The 19,246-nt window shown below is 42.3% G+C and overlaps 1 protein-coding gene across 9 annotated transcripts in view; it reads right to left on the bottom strand.

Annotated features, from left to right (window-relative positions):
- Positions 1 to 2,733: 2,733 nt before the first annotated feature.
- Positions 2,734 to 19,246, bottom strand: part of LOC147619007 (ABC transporter C family member 8-like) — a 41,085-nt gene continuing 24,572 nt past the window's right edge. For 6 of the 9 annotated variants that reach the window (XM_086774220.1, XM_086774219.1, XM_086774221.1 and 3 more), the window contains 4 exons: positions 6,894 to 7,199; positions 6,749 to 6,812; positions 6,434 to 6,673; positions 2,734 to 3,077 (listed from right to left, as the gene is read on the bottom strand). In XM_086774220.1, coding sequence (XP_086630346.1) covers positions 2,938 to 3,077; positions 6,434 to 6,673; positions 6,749 to 6,812; positions 6,894 to 7,199 — 750 coding nt within the window. In that variant the 3' untranslated portion in view covers positions 2,734 to 2,937. The remainder of the gene's footprint in view (positions 3,078 to 6,433; positions 6,674 to 6,748; positions 6,813 to 6,893; positions 7,200 to 19,246) is intronic. The other 3 variants (XR_015262008.1, XR_015262007.1, XM_086774224.1) reach the window with 2 other exon arrangements.

The following is a 19,246-nucleotide window of genomic DNA, read 5'->3' on the forward strand; positions in this document are numbered from 1 at the left end:
AGAAAGAGGAAACAGAAATGTATGCATCACTTTCTCCTCCGGATTCAGTGAAAACTAGATGCATGTGCTAGCTACCATAGATGTGATGCAACCTTGAGGAACCCAATATGTGGAATCTGGAACTGTTCCCACTACCTCTATCTGTATGGTCAATTGGAAAACCATTGATGAGGAATCAGAAGAGGAGTTCTCTAGCATAGAAGGGACTCGATCACAAGACCGTACCAGTGCCCAACGCCTTAGAAGATGGCGAAAGCAAAAACGATATATTGCTCGACAAAATGCTCTACTATGAAGAAAACCCACGGATGCCCAGTGGCTAAGATACCTCGAAGCCACTAAGGTACACAACGCGTTTTCTAAGGATTGGGGTGAGTAAGATATCACTTGAAGGGAAACATAAGGAGGAAGTCATCCTTCAAGAATTGAGTAAGATATCACTTGAAGGGAAACATAAGGAGGAAGTCATCCTTCAAGAACCAAAAACGCCTAAGCTTACGAAAGCTGGGCGCCGAAAATGAAACAAAGCGTTGGTAGAAGCTGAGCGAGAGGCCATAAAAGTTATGGCTAAAATAAAAAGTGAGAATAAGGATAAACCAAACTTGCTTTCAGTACCATACCACTTCAAAACCTACACAGTTGATGAACAAAAAGTGGTCCGAGTGACGGTAAAAAGAGTTAATGTGCCAACAACATTCCAACGACATTCCACCATTCTCACCAATGTCCCAACATTCCAACGATTAATGTGCACAGCCTTCAAAGACTACTTGCAGAAGTGGTTGGAGGTATTCATTGATGATCTGTGTGCACACTCTCAATGGACAGACCATCTGGCTTGCTTAAGGAAGGTGTTTGAACGATGTCGATTATATCGTATATCCCTAAACCCTTTAATGTGCCAATTTTGGGTCAAACATGGTGTGATATTGGGACACATTGTCTCTAAGAACGGTATATCCACAGATGACAGCAAGGTCAAGTTGATCTTGAAATTGCCACCACCCACTAATTACAAAGGTGTGCAAAGATTTATGGGCCACGTTGGGTATTACCGTTGCTTCATAATCTTCTATGATGAAATCGCTAGGCCATTATACAAGCTACTCATTGTCTTTGAATGTACTGAGGAATGCCAGGAAGCATATGATCGATTGAAGCAGGCATTGGCTAGCGCACTAACTCCCATATGACCACATATGGATATTGCTTTGGCAACCCATCGTGGATAGAAAGTGTACCAATTGGACATTAAAACATCATTCTTAAATGGTGACTTGTAGAAAGAAGTTTATGTAAATCAACCAGCCAAATTTTCCCAACTTGGTCAAGAATAGAAGGTATGCAAACTTAATAAAGCTTTATATAGTTAAAAACAAGCTCCAAGAGCTTGGTACCATAAGCATCATGCCTATTTAACTAGACAGGGATTTCAAAACAGTCCTATGGAAAGCACTTTATATGTGAAGTTTATATGTGAAGAAGAACAAAAAGGATTTGCTTCTTGTCATTCTCTCTCTCTATGTAGATGACATGCTAGTGATAGGCACCAATGAGGATTCCATTACAGCTTTTAAGACTAACCTTGCCTTAAATTTGAGATGTCAGATCTTTGTCTTTGCACTACTACTTAGATATGCAGCTTATTCAGCAAGATAATGGTATAGTCATTAAGCAATCAAAATACGTCAAGGCACGGCTCAAAAGGTTCAATATGAAAAATTTTAATGCTTGCAAGGTACTCAAGATCTTGGATTGTATTATGCCAAGGGGGGTGATTACAACCATAGGCCTTCAGTGATTCTGACTAAATAGGTAATTACGATACATGACAGTCCATAAACTACTTCTTTCTTAGCAGTTTGTACATCTCTTGGCTCAATAAGAGAAGTAAACAATTGTGGCTACATCGTCGTGTGAAGCTGAATACAGAGAGCAACATTCACAATGATAGTTAAATGTGTATGGTTGAGAAGATTGATGGAGGATCTTTGTGTCTCTTCAGACACCTCTACTCCTATTATCACTGATAGTTAGAGCGCAATGGGAGTTGTAAGGAATTCTTTCTTTCATGCCAAGACAAAGCACATTGAAGTGCATTACCTCTATGTTAGAGAGAGATCCATGCATGAGAGATCAATTTGATCTATTGTAGTACAGTAGATCTTTTTACTAAAGCTTTATCGCGTGAAAAGTTTGAGGCCCGTAAAGCTTTGGGCCTCTTCCCGTTCAGAGACTTTCTATAAACCTCACATTTGTTCTATAGAGAGGTATGTAGTACTATACTATGAGGCTGTGTACTTAGGATATAGGCACTTTTATCCCACTGGGTTTTTCTTCATGGCCATTCACGTGTGAATGGACACCTAGGGTTAGCTAGTATATAAGCAATCTCATTCATAGTTTAGAATTGGTTCTCATTTGTACTTGTAGAAAGGGTCATCTCTCTCCTTTGAGCTTGCCAATGTCTCTCACTCTACACCTACGTGCTCTTGTCTTTGAGCATTGTGTGTGAGAGTCCAACTCCTTCTGTGAGCTAACATCATTCACATTAAGTACCTCAATGAAAAATTATAAGGGAGAATAATCTAAAAACAACGTGTATTCGTGGATTCTTTAAACAAAATGGCTTATATTTATTAAATTCAATTGCTTTTTTATTTAAAAAAAACATGAAAAGACAGAAGAACTAACTAAGAATTTAAAAAAGTTATCAGTTTGACTTTAAAAAACTAACCAAGAAAATATAACAAGTTTTATTTCAATTGCTTACTTTGAAAAAGTCTCTACAACTTCTCTTGTTAACAAAACTGGAGCAAACCTTCTGGAAAATCCATCAATGTGCATACTTCAAACTTTTGTGATAGCCTTGGAAACACCTCACAATTTATTACATTTTGAACTAGAAAACATTTAAACCTTTTAATTCTTCAAGCATTAAATTGAAGCTATATATTGTGCAAGATTTTCTCGAGATTTATGACTTGATTGGGCCCAATATTCTGCTACTAGACTTGCAAACAATGTAGATCTCCTCTCCATTAACTTTTGAGGCGCATCAAACTCAATCATATACCCTGCAGGAGGGCAACATATCACACATTATTTGCATTAAACAAATCAATGTGAAAAAGATTTCATATAATTTCTTTTACATTAGCAATTAGAAAAATATAGAAAAAAGTAAGTTCTCCTCAAGATAATTTGTATTTGAAAGTAGAAATCATTAGATATAGAAATAAATTGGAGCATCTATTACACACATTTACACAAGTAGTGTTCACACCCCACACATGTACAAGCATACAATTAAATGCATCTTCTCTTTCATAATTCACTCATGTATCATGCGATGTATACATTCTCACATGTGAGCTAGCTAAATACTCCTAAATGTGTGGACACTAGTGCAAAATGTTCAAATTCTCTATTGATGATTGTAGAGAGTGGGACCAAATCTTATAAGCATGCTATTTTTATAGTGGATATGTACTAATACGTATAGAAGAACCTTGGAGTTCTAAAATGGTGGGTGGCCTGAGCTGCAATCAAGATTTCCTTTAAGTTAACGAGTAGTGTATTAATCCCACACAGATGCACTTAATGATTTTACTTAGCATTTTCATGTTAATGTTTTATTCATAAATACAAATCATTTTTTTGCATTTATAACTTCTTTTAATTGAAAAGTTCAAAGTTTCCAACACTATTCAAAATGAGAAAAAGATGATAATATATAATTACTTGCTCTTCTCTTGACTCTTCCAACAATTACATACCCTTGTGGCATTTAAAGGTAAGACATTGGGTTCATGAAAAACATTTCTCGACAAATCAAACCTTCAAACAGTTCTTGACAAATCAAACAGTTCTTGACAAATCAAACCTTCAAAATATTTTAGGTGTTTCTCAAAACATTTTGAGAATTGGGACTAAACTATAACTAATTATGTAACTCTCAAGACTTCCAGGATTACGCTTTGCACATGAAACTGAGAAAGTTTCATGTCTATAGTTTGTAGGTTTTTTTGCAAGCACTTGTAGTGATACACTACCTTTTTAGCTTGTCTAAGAGGTTGCAAAGGATGAATTTGCCAATTTTAAAACTTGTCATTTTTAATTTTTTTGCAAGCGCGTGTAATGAGATACATTGACTTTTTTGTTTGTCTTATGGAAGGTAGGCTATGGCGATGCTCTGAAAAGTAGAGAGAGAGAGAGAGAGAGAGAGAGAGAGAGAGAGAGAGAGATTAACGTCTCCTAAAGGCCGAAATGGCCCATGAAACCAAAACAAACAAGGTACAACTGATGATGATAATGATGTCTCATCATAACAAATCTAAAAGAAAGAATGAAAATAGTAACATCCTAAGAGAGCTAAGAGGAGCTGAAAGCTGAACCGCTTAATCGTCGCGGTAAACTCCTCCGGTGGGGCGGGCAATGATGGCTCGAATCTACCGATGGTGAGTGAGTCGTGGACGCGATCTTCGTGGTCGTGGGCGTCTCGTTCTACAAATGGCAATGGCTCTATCCAGGGTGACTCCTCTGGAGGGTGGTCTGCCAGGTAGGCCTGTAGATGGGGGAGTAGAGACTGGTGGGGTTACAGTGTTGGCTTTGAAAAAATCTGTGAGGGCTCTCTATCTAGGCGGCTCTGGTCCCACTGCCCTCCTGTCCCTCAATAGGCTCTCTCTCTAGCATCTAAGCTCAAGTATGAAGAGCCCTAAGCACCTTTGGTCCTCAAAGTCCATGATCCGACGCAAAGGTCCAAAGCCTTCATGGAACAAGCAGTGGTGCCTCCCTCGGATCTCATGGCTTCAGAGAGAGAGAGAAGGAGGGAGAAATTTTCATAGCACTTTACTTAGGTTGGTTCAGATGTGCCTAGCAAAAAAAATTTATGCCATTTTTTGAAAATTATTATTTTATGTGAGTAGGTTTGAACACACATCCTCACTTTGGGAGGGTTGATCATCAAGTGTTGGAACCTTGGAAACATCAACGCAAGAAGACCACATCAGATCATATTTGACGTTGTACCATGCGGGGAGTTTATCTTTTTGTATGTGTTGAGTTGTATCTTTTCAGTTGTATACGTTGGGTTCTCTGCCTCTGTAGCCCCTAAAATCTGAGTTATATATTTTTGGATCCTTTTGGATTTTGTAACGCCTTGTTTGCTATAAAAGGCTCCTCCTTTTTGCCACCTTTTTTTTTTGGGGGGGAGGGGGGGTCCTTTTGGTATGCCGATGTAAGCGATCTTTGTCCCCCGTCCTGTGAGGATGCCACACTTGATGCGGGTAGAAGGATACTCAAGTATAAAGTCCACAGTACAGATACATGTATATAGACAATGTACACATGCAGATTGGGTTGGTAGTGTCTTAGCTGCTTTATGTTTTCTTTTGGGAGTGTCGTTAGTTAGAGTAGCAACCAATGGTTACTTTGTCAAGTAGTACAAGGACGCTGCTATGGCAACAAGTGAGGTAGCTTGGTTTTAGACGCTACTTGCAGAGATAGGTGAACCCATATTTGCAAGTATACATTTGGCAAGTAACCTAGTGTATCATGCTAGGACCAAGCACATTGAAGTGCATTATCACTTTGTGAGGAAGAAGGTTCTAGCAAGTGATGTGGATTTGGTATATGACAACACAGATAATCACGCAGCAGATATCTTCACAAAGACATTGGATATAGAGAAACTCCGCAGGTTCAACACCCTACTTATGGAGCTGAGCTCGAGAGGGAGTGTTGAGATATCGAGCTCAACTAGTGTAGATATGGATGACATGCCAAGATGACAGCTCTATACTTTATGCCATTGGCATGGTTGGTGAGATTATGGGTGATATGCCACCAGTGCTTTACAGGCTCTGTGGTGAGTGAGTGACAACCATTTTGGTTTTCTAGAGTTATGGCATAGTTATAGTGCCAACTTATGTAATTGGGTTCACATGCCGGACCGACCTTGTATGTTTTAGTAAGAGAGTACTTTCCCTTAATAGTATATTATGGTTGTAAAGAAAAGAAGAGATTGAAGAAGATTTCAACCATCCATCTCTCTTGTGTGCTTGTTTACTCTTGTGTGTGTGTGTGTTTGTTTGTTTGCAAGGAGCTAAGCTCACTCTCTTCCTCTCATTCTTCTCAAGATGCAGTCTATTGTCTCTTTCGAAGAGGGTTACCTTGCTCCTCCTAAAGAGAGGGTATGGATAGTGGGCTTCCACAACATTGACCCCTATCCCTCAAAGTTTGCATGGGCTACAGACACAAACCCCACTCACTCTTGGATTGCAGCCCTTACTGCTGTCTCCGCATTGGTGATTCCATGTTCCTTGCAGACACATTGATCAAAGGTGGGAGCTCATTACCGCATGCAGCAGTTGACTAAAACTGAACAAAACAGTAAGAATTAAAACAGAGGGAACAAGCATCCAAGTTTTACCGTCTTGCAGACCCACAATCATGTCGCTGTTGATGACTGTTGGTATTCTGTGAGCTACGGTCAACACTGTGCAGGAAGAGAACTGCTCCCTTATCACCTTCTGCAGTAGTGCGTCCGTCGCAGAGTCAACTGAGGCTGTTGCTTCATCCAAAACCAGGACACGGGCTTGCTTAAGCAGAACCCTGCCAAGACAGAACAGCTGCCGCAGTCCCGCACTCCAGTTTGCACCATCATCGGTAACTGCATTTTTCCACGATTGGTAAAGTAGATGTTTTCGTAGTTGCGATCTAGGGATTTAAGAAGAAAAGCTCATACCAGGAGAATCAAGACCTAGCGGCAGCCCATGGACAATATCTCCGAGCTGGCTTTTATCAAGCGCCTGCAGTTCTTAATTACCTCATTAGACAAGTAAAATTTAGCACAACGATACGGAAGTTTGCATGGCATTGAAGCACATTACCTGCCAGATATCTGAATCGGAATAATGCTTCAAGGGATCAAGGTTACTTCGCACTGTGCCTCGGAAAAGCACGGGATCTTGTGGTATTATGCCCAACCTCAGGCGCAGGTCTTGCAATCCTACAGAGGTAATGTCCACACCATCAATGCAAATGCTCCCATCTGCAGGCTCAACGAGCCGGAACAGGGCACTTATCAGAGTTGTCTTTCCACTTCCAGTACGACCCACAATTCCAATCTTTTGGCCACCTCCAAAAGTGCAAGTTATGCCTTTTAATACAAGTGGGGCGTTGTCACTGTACCTGATCTGCCACAAGACAAGAAACCGAATCCTCCATGATCATGGTTTCACAGAAAATGAAAGCTTTTCTTTTTATTTGTTGCAGGTTTAGCTTTTGCTCAAGCTTGTAGGGGAGGGTTTAGAAATGATCCGTTAAAATACTATAGACAGACTCCAAGTGACCATTCTGCACATAGACAGACCCCAAGTGACCATTCTGCACATAATGACACAATATATTTTGATATTTCAAGTTTTTTCTTTCAAAGCATTGTCAAACTACACCTCTAAAGTTAGATCAGGAAGTTTTCTAGTTCGACTTGCTAGAGCACAATTGGTCATTCTTATGCAAGATGGGATGAAACTTGGCATTTTGAATGTGTATGCCCCTACTCTTTGAGGCGAGAGGATATCTTTTTTTTACGAACTCTATTGGATTGTGGAGAGGACTTCAACATGGTGGAGCAACCTGCTGATAAAAAAGGGGTTAATGAGGGCATTGTTCATCCCTTAGAGAGGGCAGCTTGGAAGACATTTATTCTTTCTACACATGGCAGGGATTGTGGTTGGAGAGGATGACATCCACAAGAGGCCAAACTCGTTGCTCTTCTCCTGGACCAACAGAAGAAGAGATGTAGGTGCCCGATTAGAACGCCTCTATGTTGATGAGTGGGTTCTTGACAGAGGTGGTTATGCACCCATAGCACTTGGCACCTCAAAATCTGACCATTGTCAGATAGTACTATGGTCATAGCTCCTCGCACCTCAAAAATCTTTCATGGCACCATGATGCTCCTCAATGGTTGAGATCACCTTAAATATTGGGGTGATTCTATCTATTCCGGCTTATAGACATGATTGTTGTATGCCTTTTTTCATACTTATAGTCTCTTTCCTAAAAACATAATTTTTTTAAAAATCTGACCATTGCCTAGTGGGTGCTATGCATCGGAGATCGAGGGAGTCAGAGTTCTCCTCCCCATGTGCACATTGCTGAGTCTTTTGACTCAAATGCAGAGTTTTCACGGAAGGTGGTGGATGTTTGGAGGTCTTGTGTTGCCCGTAATGCCTTGGCGAGGAGACAAGAGGTCATTGATAGAGAGAGAGCTGTCAGCAAGGTTGCATTTAAAACCTGTTTATTATTATTTGTACTTTTTGGACTTCCGTGAAGGGAATGGGTGTTAGGGTTAGGGTCTACAGAAGGTACAAACAGGCGTGGAAACCAACACACATAGAGAACACGACTTCAGTCTATTGCTTGAATGATGAAAAAGTGAAGTACAATAGCCACATGATAGTGACCCTAAAGATAAGTGTTCACATGTCCGGCCATAAATGTGCCGGGTGGACCAAAACACTTATAAACTGCATATAAGTGAAACTGAGCTAAACTGGGGGAAAAACCTCCACTAACTGAAGTAAAAAGTGCCCCAGTAATCTACTGATGATCACTAGCACTCCTCTGGGTGCATACACAGCATAAAACCCAACAAACCCCCCTGGAGTGATATGTTATCACTGTACATCATCCACCAAAAGGAAACAAATTCAAAGCATTGCGGAATGCTTCAAATTTCGGACGTGGTAATGCCTTGGTGAAGATGTCTGCCACATTCTGATCTGTAGGACAGTAGATCAGACTGATATCTCCTGCCTGGAGTCTCTCCCGAACAAAATGATAGTGAATCTCAATGTGTTTCGTGCGAGCATGAAACACAGGATTCCTGGCCACAGCAATGGCACTCTGACTATCAGTATAGATAGGTGTAGGCTCCTCCACTGAAATATCCATATCAGTCATGAGACGACGCAGCCAAACACACTCAACAGTAGTAGTGTAGGCTGCTCTGTACTCTGCCTCACAAGACGAAGTGGCCACTGTGGTCTGTTTCTTGCTTAGCCAAGAAATGCATGAAGAGCCAAGAAAGAAACAATTTCCACTAGTGGAATGTCTGGTATCAAAATCACCAGCCCAATTTGAATTACTGTAAGCGTGTAACTGCATGTCACCCCCCTCAGGATAAAGCAATCCAAGAGACAAGGTACCCTGCAAATAACGGAATACACGCTTCACAGCTTGCCAATGTGACAACCGTGGGCTGTGCATGAATCTGCTCAACTGAGAGACTGCATACTGAATATCTGGCCTTGTATTACACAAGTAAATAAGGCACCCAACAGCCTGAGCATATGTAGTGGCATCAAAGGAAACATTGTCATCTTGTAGTGACAGTTTCATCCCAAGCTCCATAGGAGTACTAATAGGCTTGCAATCCTGAAATTTAAACTTCTCCATAAGTTTAGCAACATAACGTGATTGCAACAACCCAATGCCTCTGTTATCCTGCACAAACTGTATGCCCAAATAGTAATGTACAAGGCCCAAGTCAGACATGTCAAATGTCTGTTGCAGTATCTCCTTAAAAGCTGCAATTTTGTCATCATTTGATCCCATGAGCAAGAGATCATCCACATAAAGACTGATGACCAGCAGATCTGTCTCTTCTTTCTTTACATACAGAGTGGCCTCTGATGGACTGTTCACAAATCCCTGAGTGAGTAGAAAAGCATCTATTTTTGCATACCAAGCTCGTGGAGCTTGTTTCAAACCATACAAGGCCTTTTTCAGCCTGCAAACTTTCCCCTCATGACCATGTTCTGCAAATCCCATGGGCTGAAATACATAAACTTCCTCCTCGAGGTCCCCATGTAGGAATGCAGTCTTTATGTCCAACTGGTGAACAACCCAACCACGATGTGCAGCCAATGCAATGACACACCTAAGTGTCGACATACGGGATGTAGGAGCAAATGTCTCCTCATAATCAATGCCCTTTTTCTGTGCATAGCCCTTTGCAACTAGACGGGCTTTGTACCTGTCAATGGATCCATCTGCATGTCTTTTCAACTTATAGACCCATTTAGTACCAATTGCTTTCTTGCCTTTGGGCAGATCAACCAAATCCCATGTTTGATTCTTTTTAATAGAATCAAACTCATCCTGCATGGCTTTGTTCCAATGCACATTATCTCGTGCATCCACAAATGAATCAGGCTCATCATCATCCTATAAACTGGCTGCCATAACCAGATTCAAATCCATGATGTGTGCATGCTCATTGGTCCTTGTCTCCCTACGAGTACGACCAGCAAGAGGACCCTCTAAATGGCTGTCCTGTAATGTCCTCAAATACCATCTAGGTATATGTCTGACCTGTGATGCCTGCTGCCCCATATTTGGTTCAGCTTCTGGCTCATTTGGCTGCTGAATTTCTACACCACCTACATCATTTGCTGGCTGTCCTGTACCCTCATGAGTTGGATCACCAACTGTGGAATGAAACTCCATGGGTAGTAGACCTTCAAACACATCATTTTCAGCCTGATTTGCCTCATAACCAACCATGGATATTTCTGATATTTCATCAAAAATCACATCCCGACTAGTGAATATCTTCCTGGATAGTGGGTCATATAACCTGTAGCCCTTGCTCTCACGGCTATACCCAACAAAAATGCATTTTGTGGCTTTATCATCCAGCTTCCTCCTCAACTCTTTGGGTATGTGTGCATATGCAAGACACCCAAAGATACGAAAATGCGATACAGAAGGCTTGCGGCCATGCCAAGCCTCAAAAGGAGTAATAGAAACCAATGCCTTTGTGGGACATCGATTCAAAATATGACAAGCACACATTACTGCTTCCACCCAAAAGATATGTGGTAGCCTTTTTGCCTTTAGCATACATCTGGCCATCTCCATGAGTGACCGATTCTTCCTTTCTGCAACCCCATTTTGCTGTGGAGTGTAAGGAGTAGTATACTGATGTTTTATACCTCTACTCCCAAGAAAGGAATTCAGCATATGTGACATATATTCCCCCCCTCGGTCAGAACGGAGAGTCTTCACCTTGCATTCTGACTCTGTCTCAGCAAGTGCTACAAAGGCCAAAAATGCATCATATACCTGTGATTTCTGTGTCAAAGGATAGACCCAGCATATACGAGAGAAGTCATCAATAAATGTTGCAAAATAAAAGCAACCACCTAATGACTTCGTCTGCATGGGACCACAAAGATCACTGTGTATAAGTTGCAACTTTGCAGTTGCTCTTAGAGCCTGATCACGTGGGAAGGAAAACCTGTGCATTTTTCCCAAAATACATCCTTCACAAATGTGATCTGGAGGCTTCTCCATGAGAGGTAGATCTGTAAACATATTATGTCTCTGCATAAGCATAAGACTACCAAAATTTACATGCCCCATGCGAGCATGCCATAACTCCGCATCAACCATAGCTGGAGTAAGAGTGAATGCATGATAAGCAGACTGATCCACTGGCTGAAATGCATCCAACTGATAAAGTCCATGACATAATGTACCAGTAAGCATCAAGGTCAAGGCATTAGCTTTGTCTATGACCATGCATTTATCATCATCAAAGTGGACTTGCATACCACAATGTGCTAAAGAAGAAATGGACAACAAATTCTTCTTTATCCCTGGTACATATAAGGCATCTGTAAGGCGGAGAATGGAGCCATCAATGGCTGTGAGCTGAATCTCCCCAATGCCATGAACTGGATATGAAGCATTGTTGGCACACTGAACAGTTTTGCCAACAGGGGCAGGGCCAACATGACTAAACAAATCCCTACAAGATGTGATATGCTTTGAGGCACCACTATCAAAATACCAAGTACATGCATGCTCTGTCAAACTGAGTGCCTGTGAAGACCAAGAGGCATCATAGCTGCATGTATAAAAACAGTAATCCCTGTCCTCAACAAAAGAAGCAGTCTCTGGAGGAGCTTTAGAAGCATCATTAACAGACATCCCAGCTTCCTTTGCCTTCTCTTTGGCAATCCTCTTCCTACATTCAGTGATGTAGTGACCTGGCTTCTTACAGTAATGACATTTGCCCTTCTTCTTGGGCTGTCCATCACTTTTCTTGGTATCCTGTGAAGAACCACCATCACCTGAATTTTGATTTGCACTCTTTGGCTGAGATTTTCCTTTCCCCTTTTGACCTGTAGTAAATGCTTGTTCAGCATTTGTGTTCATATTCATATTCTTCCTCATTTGCTCCTCTTGTAGTAAGAGAGCAACAAGTTCCTGATACTTGAGGGGTTCAACAGCATTCCTCATGCTGAGGTTCAAAGAGGTATGAAAAGCCAAGTAAGATCTTGGCAAAGAGTGCAAGATGGTGGACACAAGCTGTGTCTCAGGAATAATCTCATCCACATTGATGAGTTGTTCTCTCAAATCCTGCAGCTTGTTTAAATGGCTAGACATATCATCTCCTTCATTCATTTTCTGATTTTCTAGCTCTCTTTTCAAAAATGAGATCCTAGCCTCATTACAGCAGCATACATCTGCTCCAAAGTCACCCATGCATTCTGTGAAGAGCCAGCTGAACGAATATGTGGTATAATGGACCTCTGTACTGACAATGCAATGAGTGACAAAGCTTGTGCATCCCTGGCATCCCATGTCTTTTGAGCATTTGTTCTTTGAACAGGCAATGGCTGTCCTGGAGCCTGTACCTGTTGTCCTCGTCCACGAGCACCCCCTTGGGGAGGAGTCTCTGGAGCCAATGGACCTGGACGTGGTTCATCACCACTAACAAAATCCCAAAGACCTTTTGCCACAAGCACATTTTTCAGCATAAAACTCCACAAGGAGTAGTTCGTGCCATCCAATTTGTCTTCCTTAGACAAATATGTGAATACATCACTTTGCTATTGATTTGCCATTATGCTTTACGCACAATGTTGTACCTGTTTACCAAAAAACCCAATAGTAGAAACCCTGATAATAACTGTACTCCACTGAATACAGTTCACCCAAATATGCCTGCACTCTCAATCCTCTGAATGTGCAGCTCAATGCACCAATGACTGAGTAGAGCAGCAAATGGTGTACACAATGCCAAAATGCCCCAAAAATGCCCAAATTTGCTGCACCCAAACTGTGCAAAAAACCTGTATAATTCCTTGCTAGAAAATCTGCCTGTCGTGCCTGTATATTTTCACAGAGAAAATAAAAATGCCCAATATTCAAAACTTGTGATGCTTACCACAGTTGTACTGAGTAATGAACAAGTACTGTTGACTGTACTAGTAGGTACAGTTTACTGGTTCTGGTAGTTGCAGGTCACAGCAGGTACAGTCGTATCTCAGCAAGTAGAGTCGCCAGGTATGCAGCACTGAATGCTGTACGATTCTCTGCGCAGGTGACGGTTGGCGCTGACTGTACGGGCGCCTGTTGCAGCAGTCGACTGAGTACTCTAAGGCGACCAGCGTTGACAAGAGCTGGTACTGATACTGACAGGTGCAGTCATTCGAAGCAGGTACAGTATACACGTGCGCTGCAGGTACAGTACGGGTACTGAAGGCAGCTATTTGCAGGCGGCGCAGACTAGGTATACGGGGCTGGTACACGAGCGCTGACTGAGCAGAATGCAGTACGGCGCTGTCAGGTACGGAATGTTGTACGGCGCACGGCTGTAGCTGATGGCGGCGCACGGCTGGGTGTACGGGCAGCAGATGCTGAGACCTCAGTACGGCGCACAACACTGGCAATGTACGGGCAGGGCAGAGCAAGCTTCAATGCTCTGATACCAAATGAAGGGAATGGGTGTTAGGGTTAGGGTTTACAGAAGGTACAAACAGGCGTGGAAACCAACACACATAGAGAACACGACTTCAGTCTATTGCTTGAATGATGAAAAAGTGAAGTACAATAGCCACATGATAGTGACCCTAAAGATAAGTGTTCACATGTCCGGCCATAAATGTGCCGGGTGGACCAAAACACTTATAAACTGCATATAAGTGAAACTGAGCTAAACTGGGGAAAAAACCTCCACTAACTGAAGTAAAAAGTGCCCCAGTAATCTACTGATGATCACTAGCACTCCTCTGGGTGCATACACAGCATAAAACCCAACATTCCGAACGTTTCCAAACGTTTCAAACTTAAAAAACGTTTCCAAACGTTTCAAACTTAAAAAACGTTTGTGTTTTGGTTTCTTCCCTCGTGTCCTTTTTTCTATTTATTATGTTCGGCGATCGCTTTGTATAGCCCGTTTGCGCTCATGACATCAAACAGATGTGACATTCTCATTTGATTTTGATTTATCATTTGTTTCTACTATCTACTTGAATTGTCAAATTCCAATCATGGTGTATTTGGGTATGTCTAGACATTGTTTATGTTGTGAGTGCTAATTTTGAAATTCTTAGATAGGCGAAAATGCTAGAATGTAACGTGTTGACACATCAATCCTTGTCTATCAAAGGATATTAGATATAGACTTCGAGCTTTCTTGAGCAATCTCTCACACACAGACACACACATATATATGATTTTAACATTGTAAAGTACGTAACGTACTTTATCGGTCAGCAACATTCTATACCACGTACTAAACTCATGCCGTTTCATACGTTTCGTACGTTTGAAACTACCTCGGCTGTCAGACATAGGGTATTTGCATTGCAGAGGGAACATGAAAAGCATCCTGATGCACCATGGATTGTAGACACTTTATGCACTGTTAGGGCTGAGTTGCAACACTCTTTGGAGTAGCGTGCATAGTATCGCTATCATGTGTAGGAGTCCTTCTGGATCCAGATGGGAGATAGATGCAACAAACACTTCTTTGCTATTCATGGTCCATCTCATAGTGGAGAGAGTGTTAGACAATTGCAGGACACTCTCGGTGTGCTCCACTCGGAGCCTAATATGGCCGGGAGTATTGCATCCCACTTCTATCGTCACCTCCTCTTAGCAGAGGCTCATTCCCCACAGAGAGAGTGCGGAGTAGAAGGTCTAGGATTACTTGCTTCAGTTGATCTTGGATGACATGTGTGCCTCACTTGATGGCCTCTTTTCCATTGAGTTCAGGCTGGCACTACTGGCATTACCTCATGGTAAATGCCCAAGGGATGACGGTCTTTCCCCTACCTTCTTTCTGAGGTTTTGGGATGACTTCGGGGAAGAGATTACATAGTCTTTACACGAAATATGGAACAAAGGTACTATGCCATCTTTCCTTACCGAGGGTTTTATCCACCTTATTCCTAAAGGTGGTGATAAGATAAATATTGCCCAATGGAGACCTATCACATTGCTTGGGACAGCCTACAAAATTCTTGCCAGGCACTGAGCATGAGGTTGCAACCTTTTTTCTAGACTCTGATTAATGAGGTTGCAGCCTTTTTTGCTTGATACAGTGAACAGGTTCCTTCAAGGACGAAGTATTTTTTATCGCATCTCTTTTTGGGAGGCGGTGGGATGGGCTAAGGCAAGCAATGATGTGGCCACCCCCAAGAGTCTTAGACATTGCCTTTGGGATTGCCCAAAGGCTTAGCAGATTTGGCAGCGGATTCTCTGCATCTTTGCTATGGACAGGTCATCGACCCGGATCATTATATGGGGCACTGTCGCTTGGGCCACAGAGGCTGGAGTGGTCAGGGCTTATGATGAGGAGGATGGGGGGGGGCTAGGCCTTCAGGTCTCTCACCATCGTATTGTAGCAGTACCAATCACAGTCCCACCTACACGCGACTGGCGACCAGGCTCATGCCAAAGATGGGATATTTGCAGTAGCATAGCAGCTTGGCACATTTGGCGTGCTAGATGTAACAAGGCCATCAAGGGTACCCACACTCCGCCCGTAGAGATCATCAGGAGCATATGGCTTGATATCATTCACACCCTCGGTGGTCAGTGGGGGAAGTTACATGGTCAGTGGGGGAAGTTACAAGGAGGTTCTAACCGCATGTGAAAGCGGCAGGAAGCTTTCTTGAGGCTTTGGAGGCCTAGCCCTTTCCTCATAGATAGAGGCGGTGACCCCATTTGACATTACAGACCACTTGTGTGGTTGTTCCCCCCCCCCTCCCTCCCCCTGTATGAGATAGCCACTTGTGTGGTTGTTCCCCTCCCCTCCCCCTGTATGAGATAGCCTTCTCCTCACAGATCGGCCAACCGGAGGAGAAGCGTCTCTTTCCCCTTATGATCATGTGATTCCTGCCCTTAAATGAGGCGAGTTTGTATTTAGCCCTTCGTGGTTGTATCTAGCCCTCTGTGGCTGTTTTTTCGTTAACTAATAGAAGGATCTTTTTCCTGGGAAAAAAAAAACCAAGGTAATGGTCTTCAATACCTCCCGCCCCTTCACATCCAGATTGAGCTTCACGTATAGAGGGGATCATGTGGAGATTGTCTAATCCTATGTCTACCTTGGTGTCGCTTTAAGCAGCCCACACTTCGCCATGGTTCTTGTAGCACACGCCAAGGTGACACGGGGATAAGCAACCTTGCGCTTCCAGGCACATTCATCCAGCAGCAGCATCTTGATGATGTGGGTTGAGGGTGTCTAGCATGATCGAGCTCTCTCGCTCCAATGGAGCTAGAGCACGGGTATGGGTGGTGGGCTGCTCTGAGGTCGGACTAGAGGCACTACTATGGGTAGACTCTAACGTGGATGCGTGTAGTACCACAAAGAAATCTGTGATGGTTCTCTAGGAGGTGTCTTGTCCTTGTATGGGTGGTAGACTCTACGTCGTGTGGATGCATGTAGCACCACAAAGAAATCTTTGATGGTTCTCTAGGAGGTGTTATGTCTTTATGCCATCAATTACATGCCCAACAATGTTTGATCCTCATTCTATATCACACGTGTGAGTGGCCCGAATCCCTCTCAGAAAAGGCAGTGAAATCTCCCTCATATCTTGTAGTAAGCTGGACATCTAAACATATAATGGGCCTCATCCTCTACCGCTCCCATGGTGCATACTCAGCATATCCTCTCCTCTTGTGGGATATTCTCGGCTTTGCCAGTCTCTACTCTAAGATCCGGACCCCCTTAGTGGCAACTCTAGATCACAGACATAAATATATTAGTACCATACAGCAACACCGCGATAAGATGTCAATACTGTCGGTATTTCGTAGATGTTAATAACATGTTTTTTTTTTTTTTTGTGTGTGTGTGTGTGTGCACATGTTTGTGTATGTGTAACCTCATTACTACAACCCAAAAAAGCATACTTCCAACTTTGGCATACGCTTAGTTGATGATGTTGTTGATGATCAAGGCAATATATTTTCCTTTCCACAGGCTATCAGAAGATGCAATCTGGGTATGCATCACAGGAATGTATGGCATGAAGTAATTTCTATACTGCAAGATTTTCAGCCGGTGCCTCCACTTGAGAAGGAGGAAAGATTGAGACTAGAAATTTGATAGGGAGCTTCCAAGTTACTCTCCTTTCTCTTTCCATCACCTCACAGCAGCTAGAGCTTATAAAATTCTGCTCCTTCCACCTTGGATACAGACACATGTAAATCAGTTGTGGCATGTAAACAAACCTCTTCATTGGTGGAAGGCCTCTTTGACCACAGTTTGGAAAAGAAAATTGCCTCTCAAATGATGACTTTTCTTGTGGAGATGCATTGTGCTTGCACTCCTCGTTGGCACCTTCTAACTAAGAGAAACATCGTACCTACCTCTTGCAAGAGGTGTTCTCATCACCAAGAGACAGTTACTCATTTGTTATGGAAATTCCCCTCTTCTCATGCTCTCCTGGACAGACTGTCAGGGCACTTGAGAGTGCGATTTTCGGAGAACAACTTCGGAAAATTCTTTTGGATGTTCGGGCGTCTTTCTTCGCCTTTACCAGATGACACAATTTTCCTTACCGAAACTCGATACTAGGCTTTGTGGACGATCTACCATGCACGAAATCAGTTGATTTTCTGTCAATAGGAGATCATATGCTTCGCTTTTTTTAGGAGGTCTCTTTATCTTTTAGTCCGAGATTCTTTTGACCTTGGAGATCTTTCCTTTCAACAGTCGGAGGTGTTTTCCCACTATTTCTGATATCTAAGTAGTAGCTGTTCCACCTTGGGACAGCTATGAATGTACCACACACTTCTTAATGAAGCAATGGTTTCACAAAAAAAAAGTGTGTAACCTCATTTGCTTTGGCACTGTTTGTCTTCTCGTGCTCTTCTTGATAGGCTTTTTGGATATTTGAAGGCTCGTTTTCCTAAGCAATTATGGCCCTTTGGCAAACTACTCACAGTTTCTTGCATGGACAAGATTCTAGGAACTATGGACTCTCTGGCATGATAGAAATCAGCAAGTCTTTACTGGCCGATCAGTTGATACCTATACTTATTCTAGATGCTCTTTGCGTGAATCTCTCCAGGAATCATATGCCTTGGGTGAGATCACTAGTAGGCAATTAGATGTGTTTTTCCATTGTTTCTAGCTTGTCCTTCCTCATGGACAGCTATGCTTGTACCATACCTTGAGTAATTAATTAGGTAGTGGTTTCACAAAAACAAAGTGTGTGTAGCTCTCCCATCACAATTGGTATCAGAGCTGCCCCAAGCTCACGCTTCTGATTAGAGGCATCCTCGTGAGTGGGTTTTGAGCACTTTGTTCTCTATGGAAGTTGAAAATGAAGCACTTCATATATAAAACTTGGAAGAACTTTCTTACTTCTATGGGGAAACCCAGAGGATAACCACCTATTCAGCTTTTAGCTTAATTAAACATGATTAAAATATCTTAATGCTTAAATGCTTAGAGTAAACATGAGGCAAAGAGCGGAAAGCTGTGTTTTTTGCATTGAGACACAAGGCCTTGTTAAATAGGGCCTGAAGAGGTACAAATGAAGAGCCACATCTCTAATGAAAGGGTGTGACTCTTGAATGAATAGTTATGTCCTTTGGACGTAGAGATGTATCCTTTGATCAATAAATGTGTCCCTTTGAAGTGATGTGTCCTTTGGTGATGACCTATGTGACAGGTTGTGACCCTTCACTGGCGTCCTTTCAATGATTAAGAGTAATTAAGGATAATTAAGAGTAATGAAGAGAGATTAAGTCACAATCATGGCATTCCCTCCCACTTAAAATAAGACTCCGACTAAATAATAGACTTCTGCTGAAGATCTTTGTCATTATGCCACTTATACTTGTGGTGAAGCTTGCACTAAGAAATATTGAAGACATTTCTTCTATTGTCTTGTTGTCGTGCTTTAAATGCTAAATCCCA

The sequence above is a fragment of the Cibotium barometz genome, chromosome 34 (assembly GCF_041138505.1).
Source record: "Cibotium barometz isolate CiBa-2024 chromosome 34, ASM4113850v1, whole genome shotgun sequence".
NCBI classification, from domain to species: domain Eukaryota; kingdom Viridiplantae; phylum Streptophyta; class Polypodiopsida; order Cyatheales; family Cibotiaceae; genus Cibotium; species Cibotium barometz.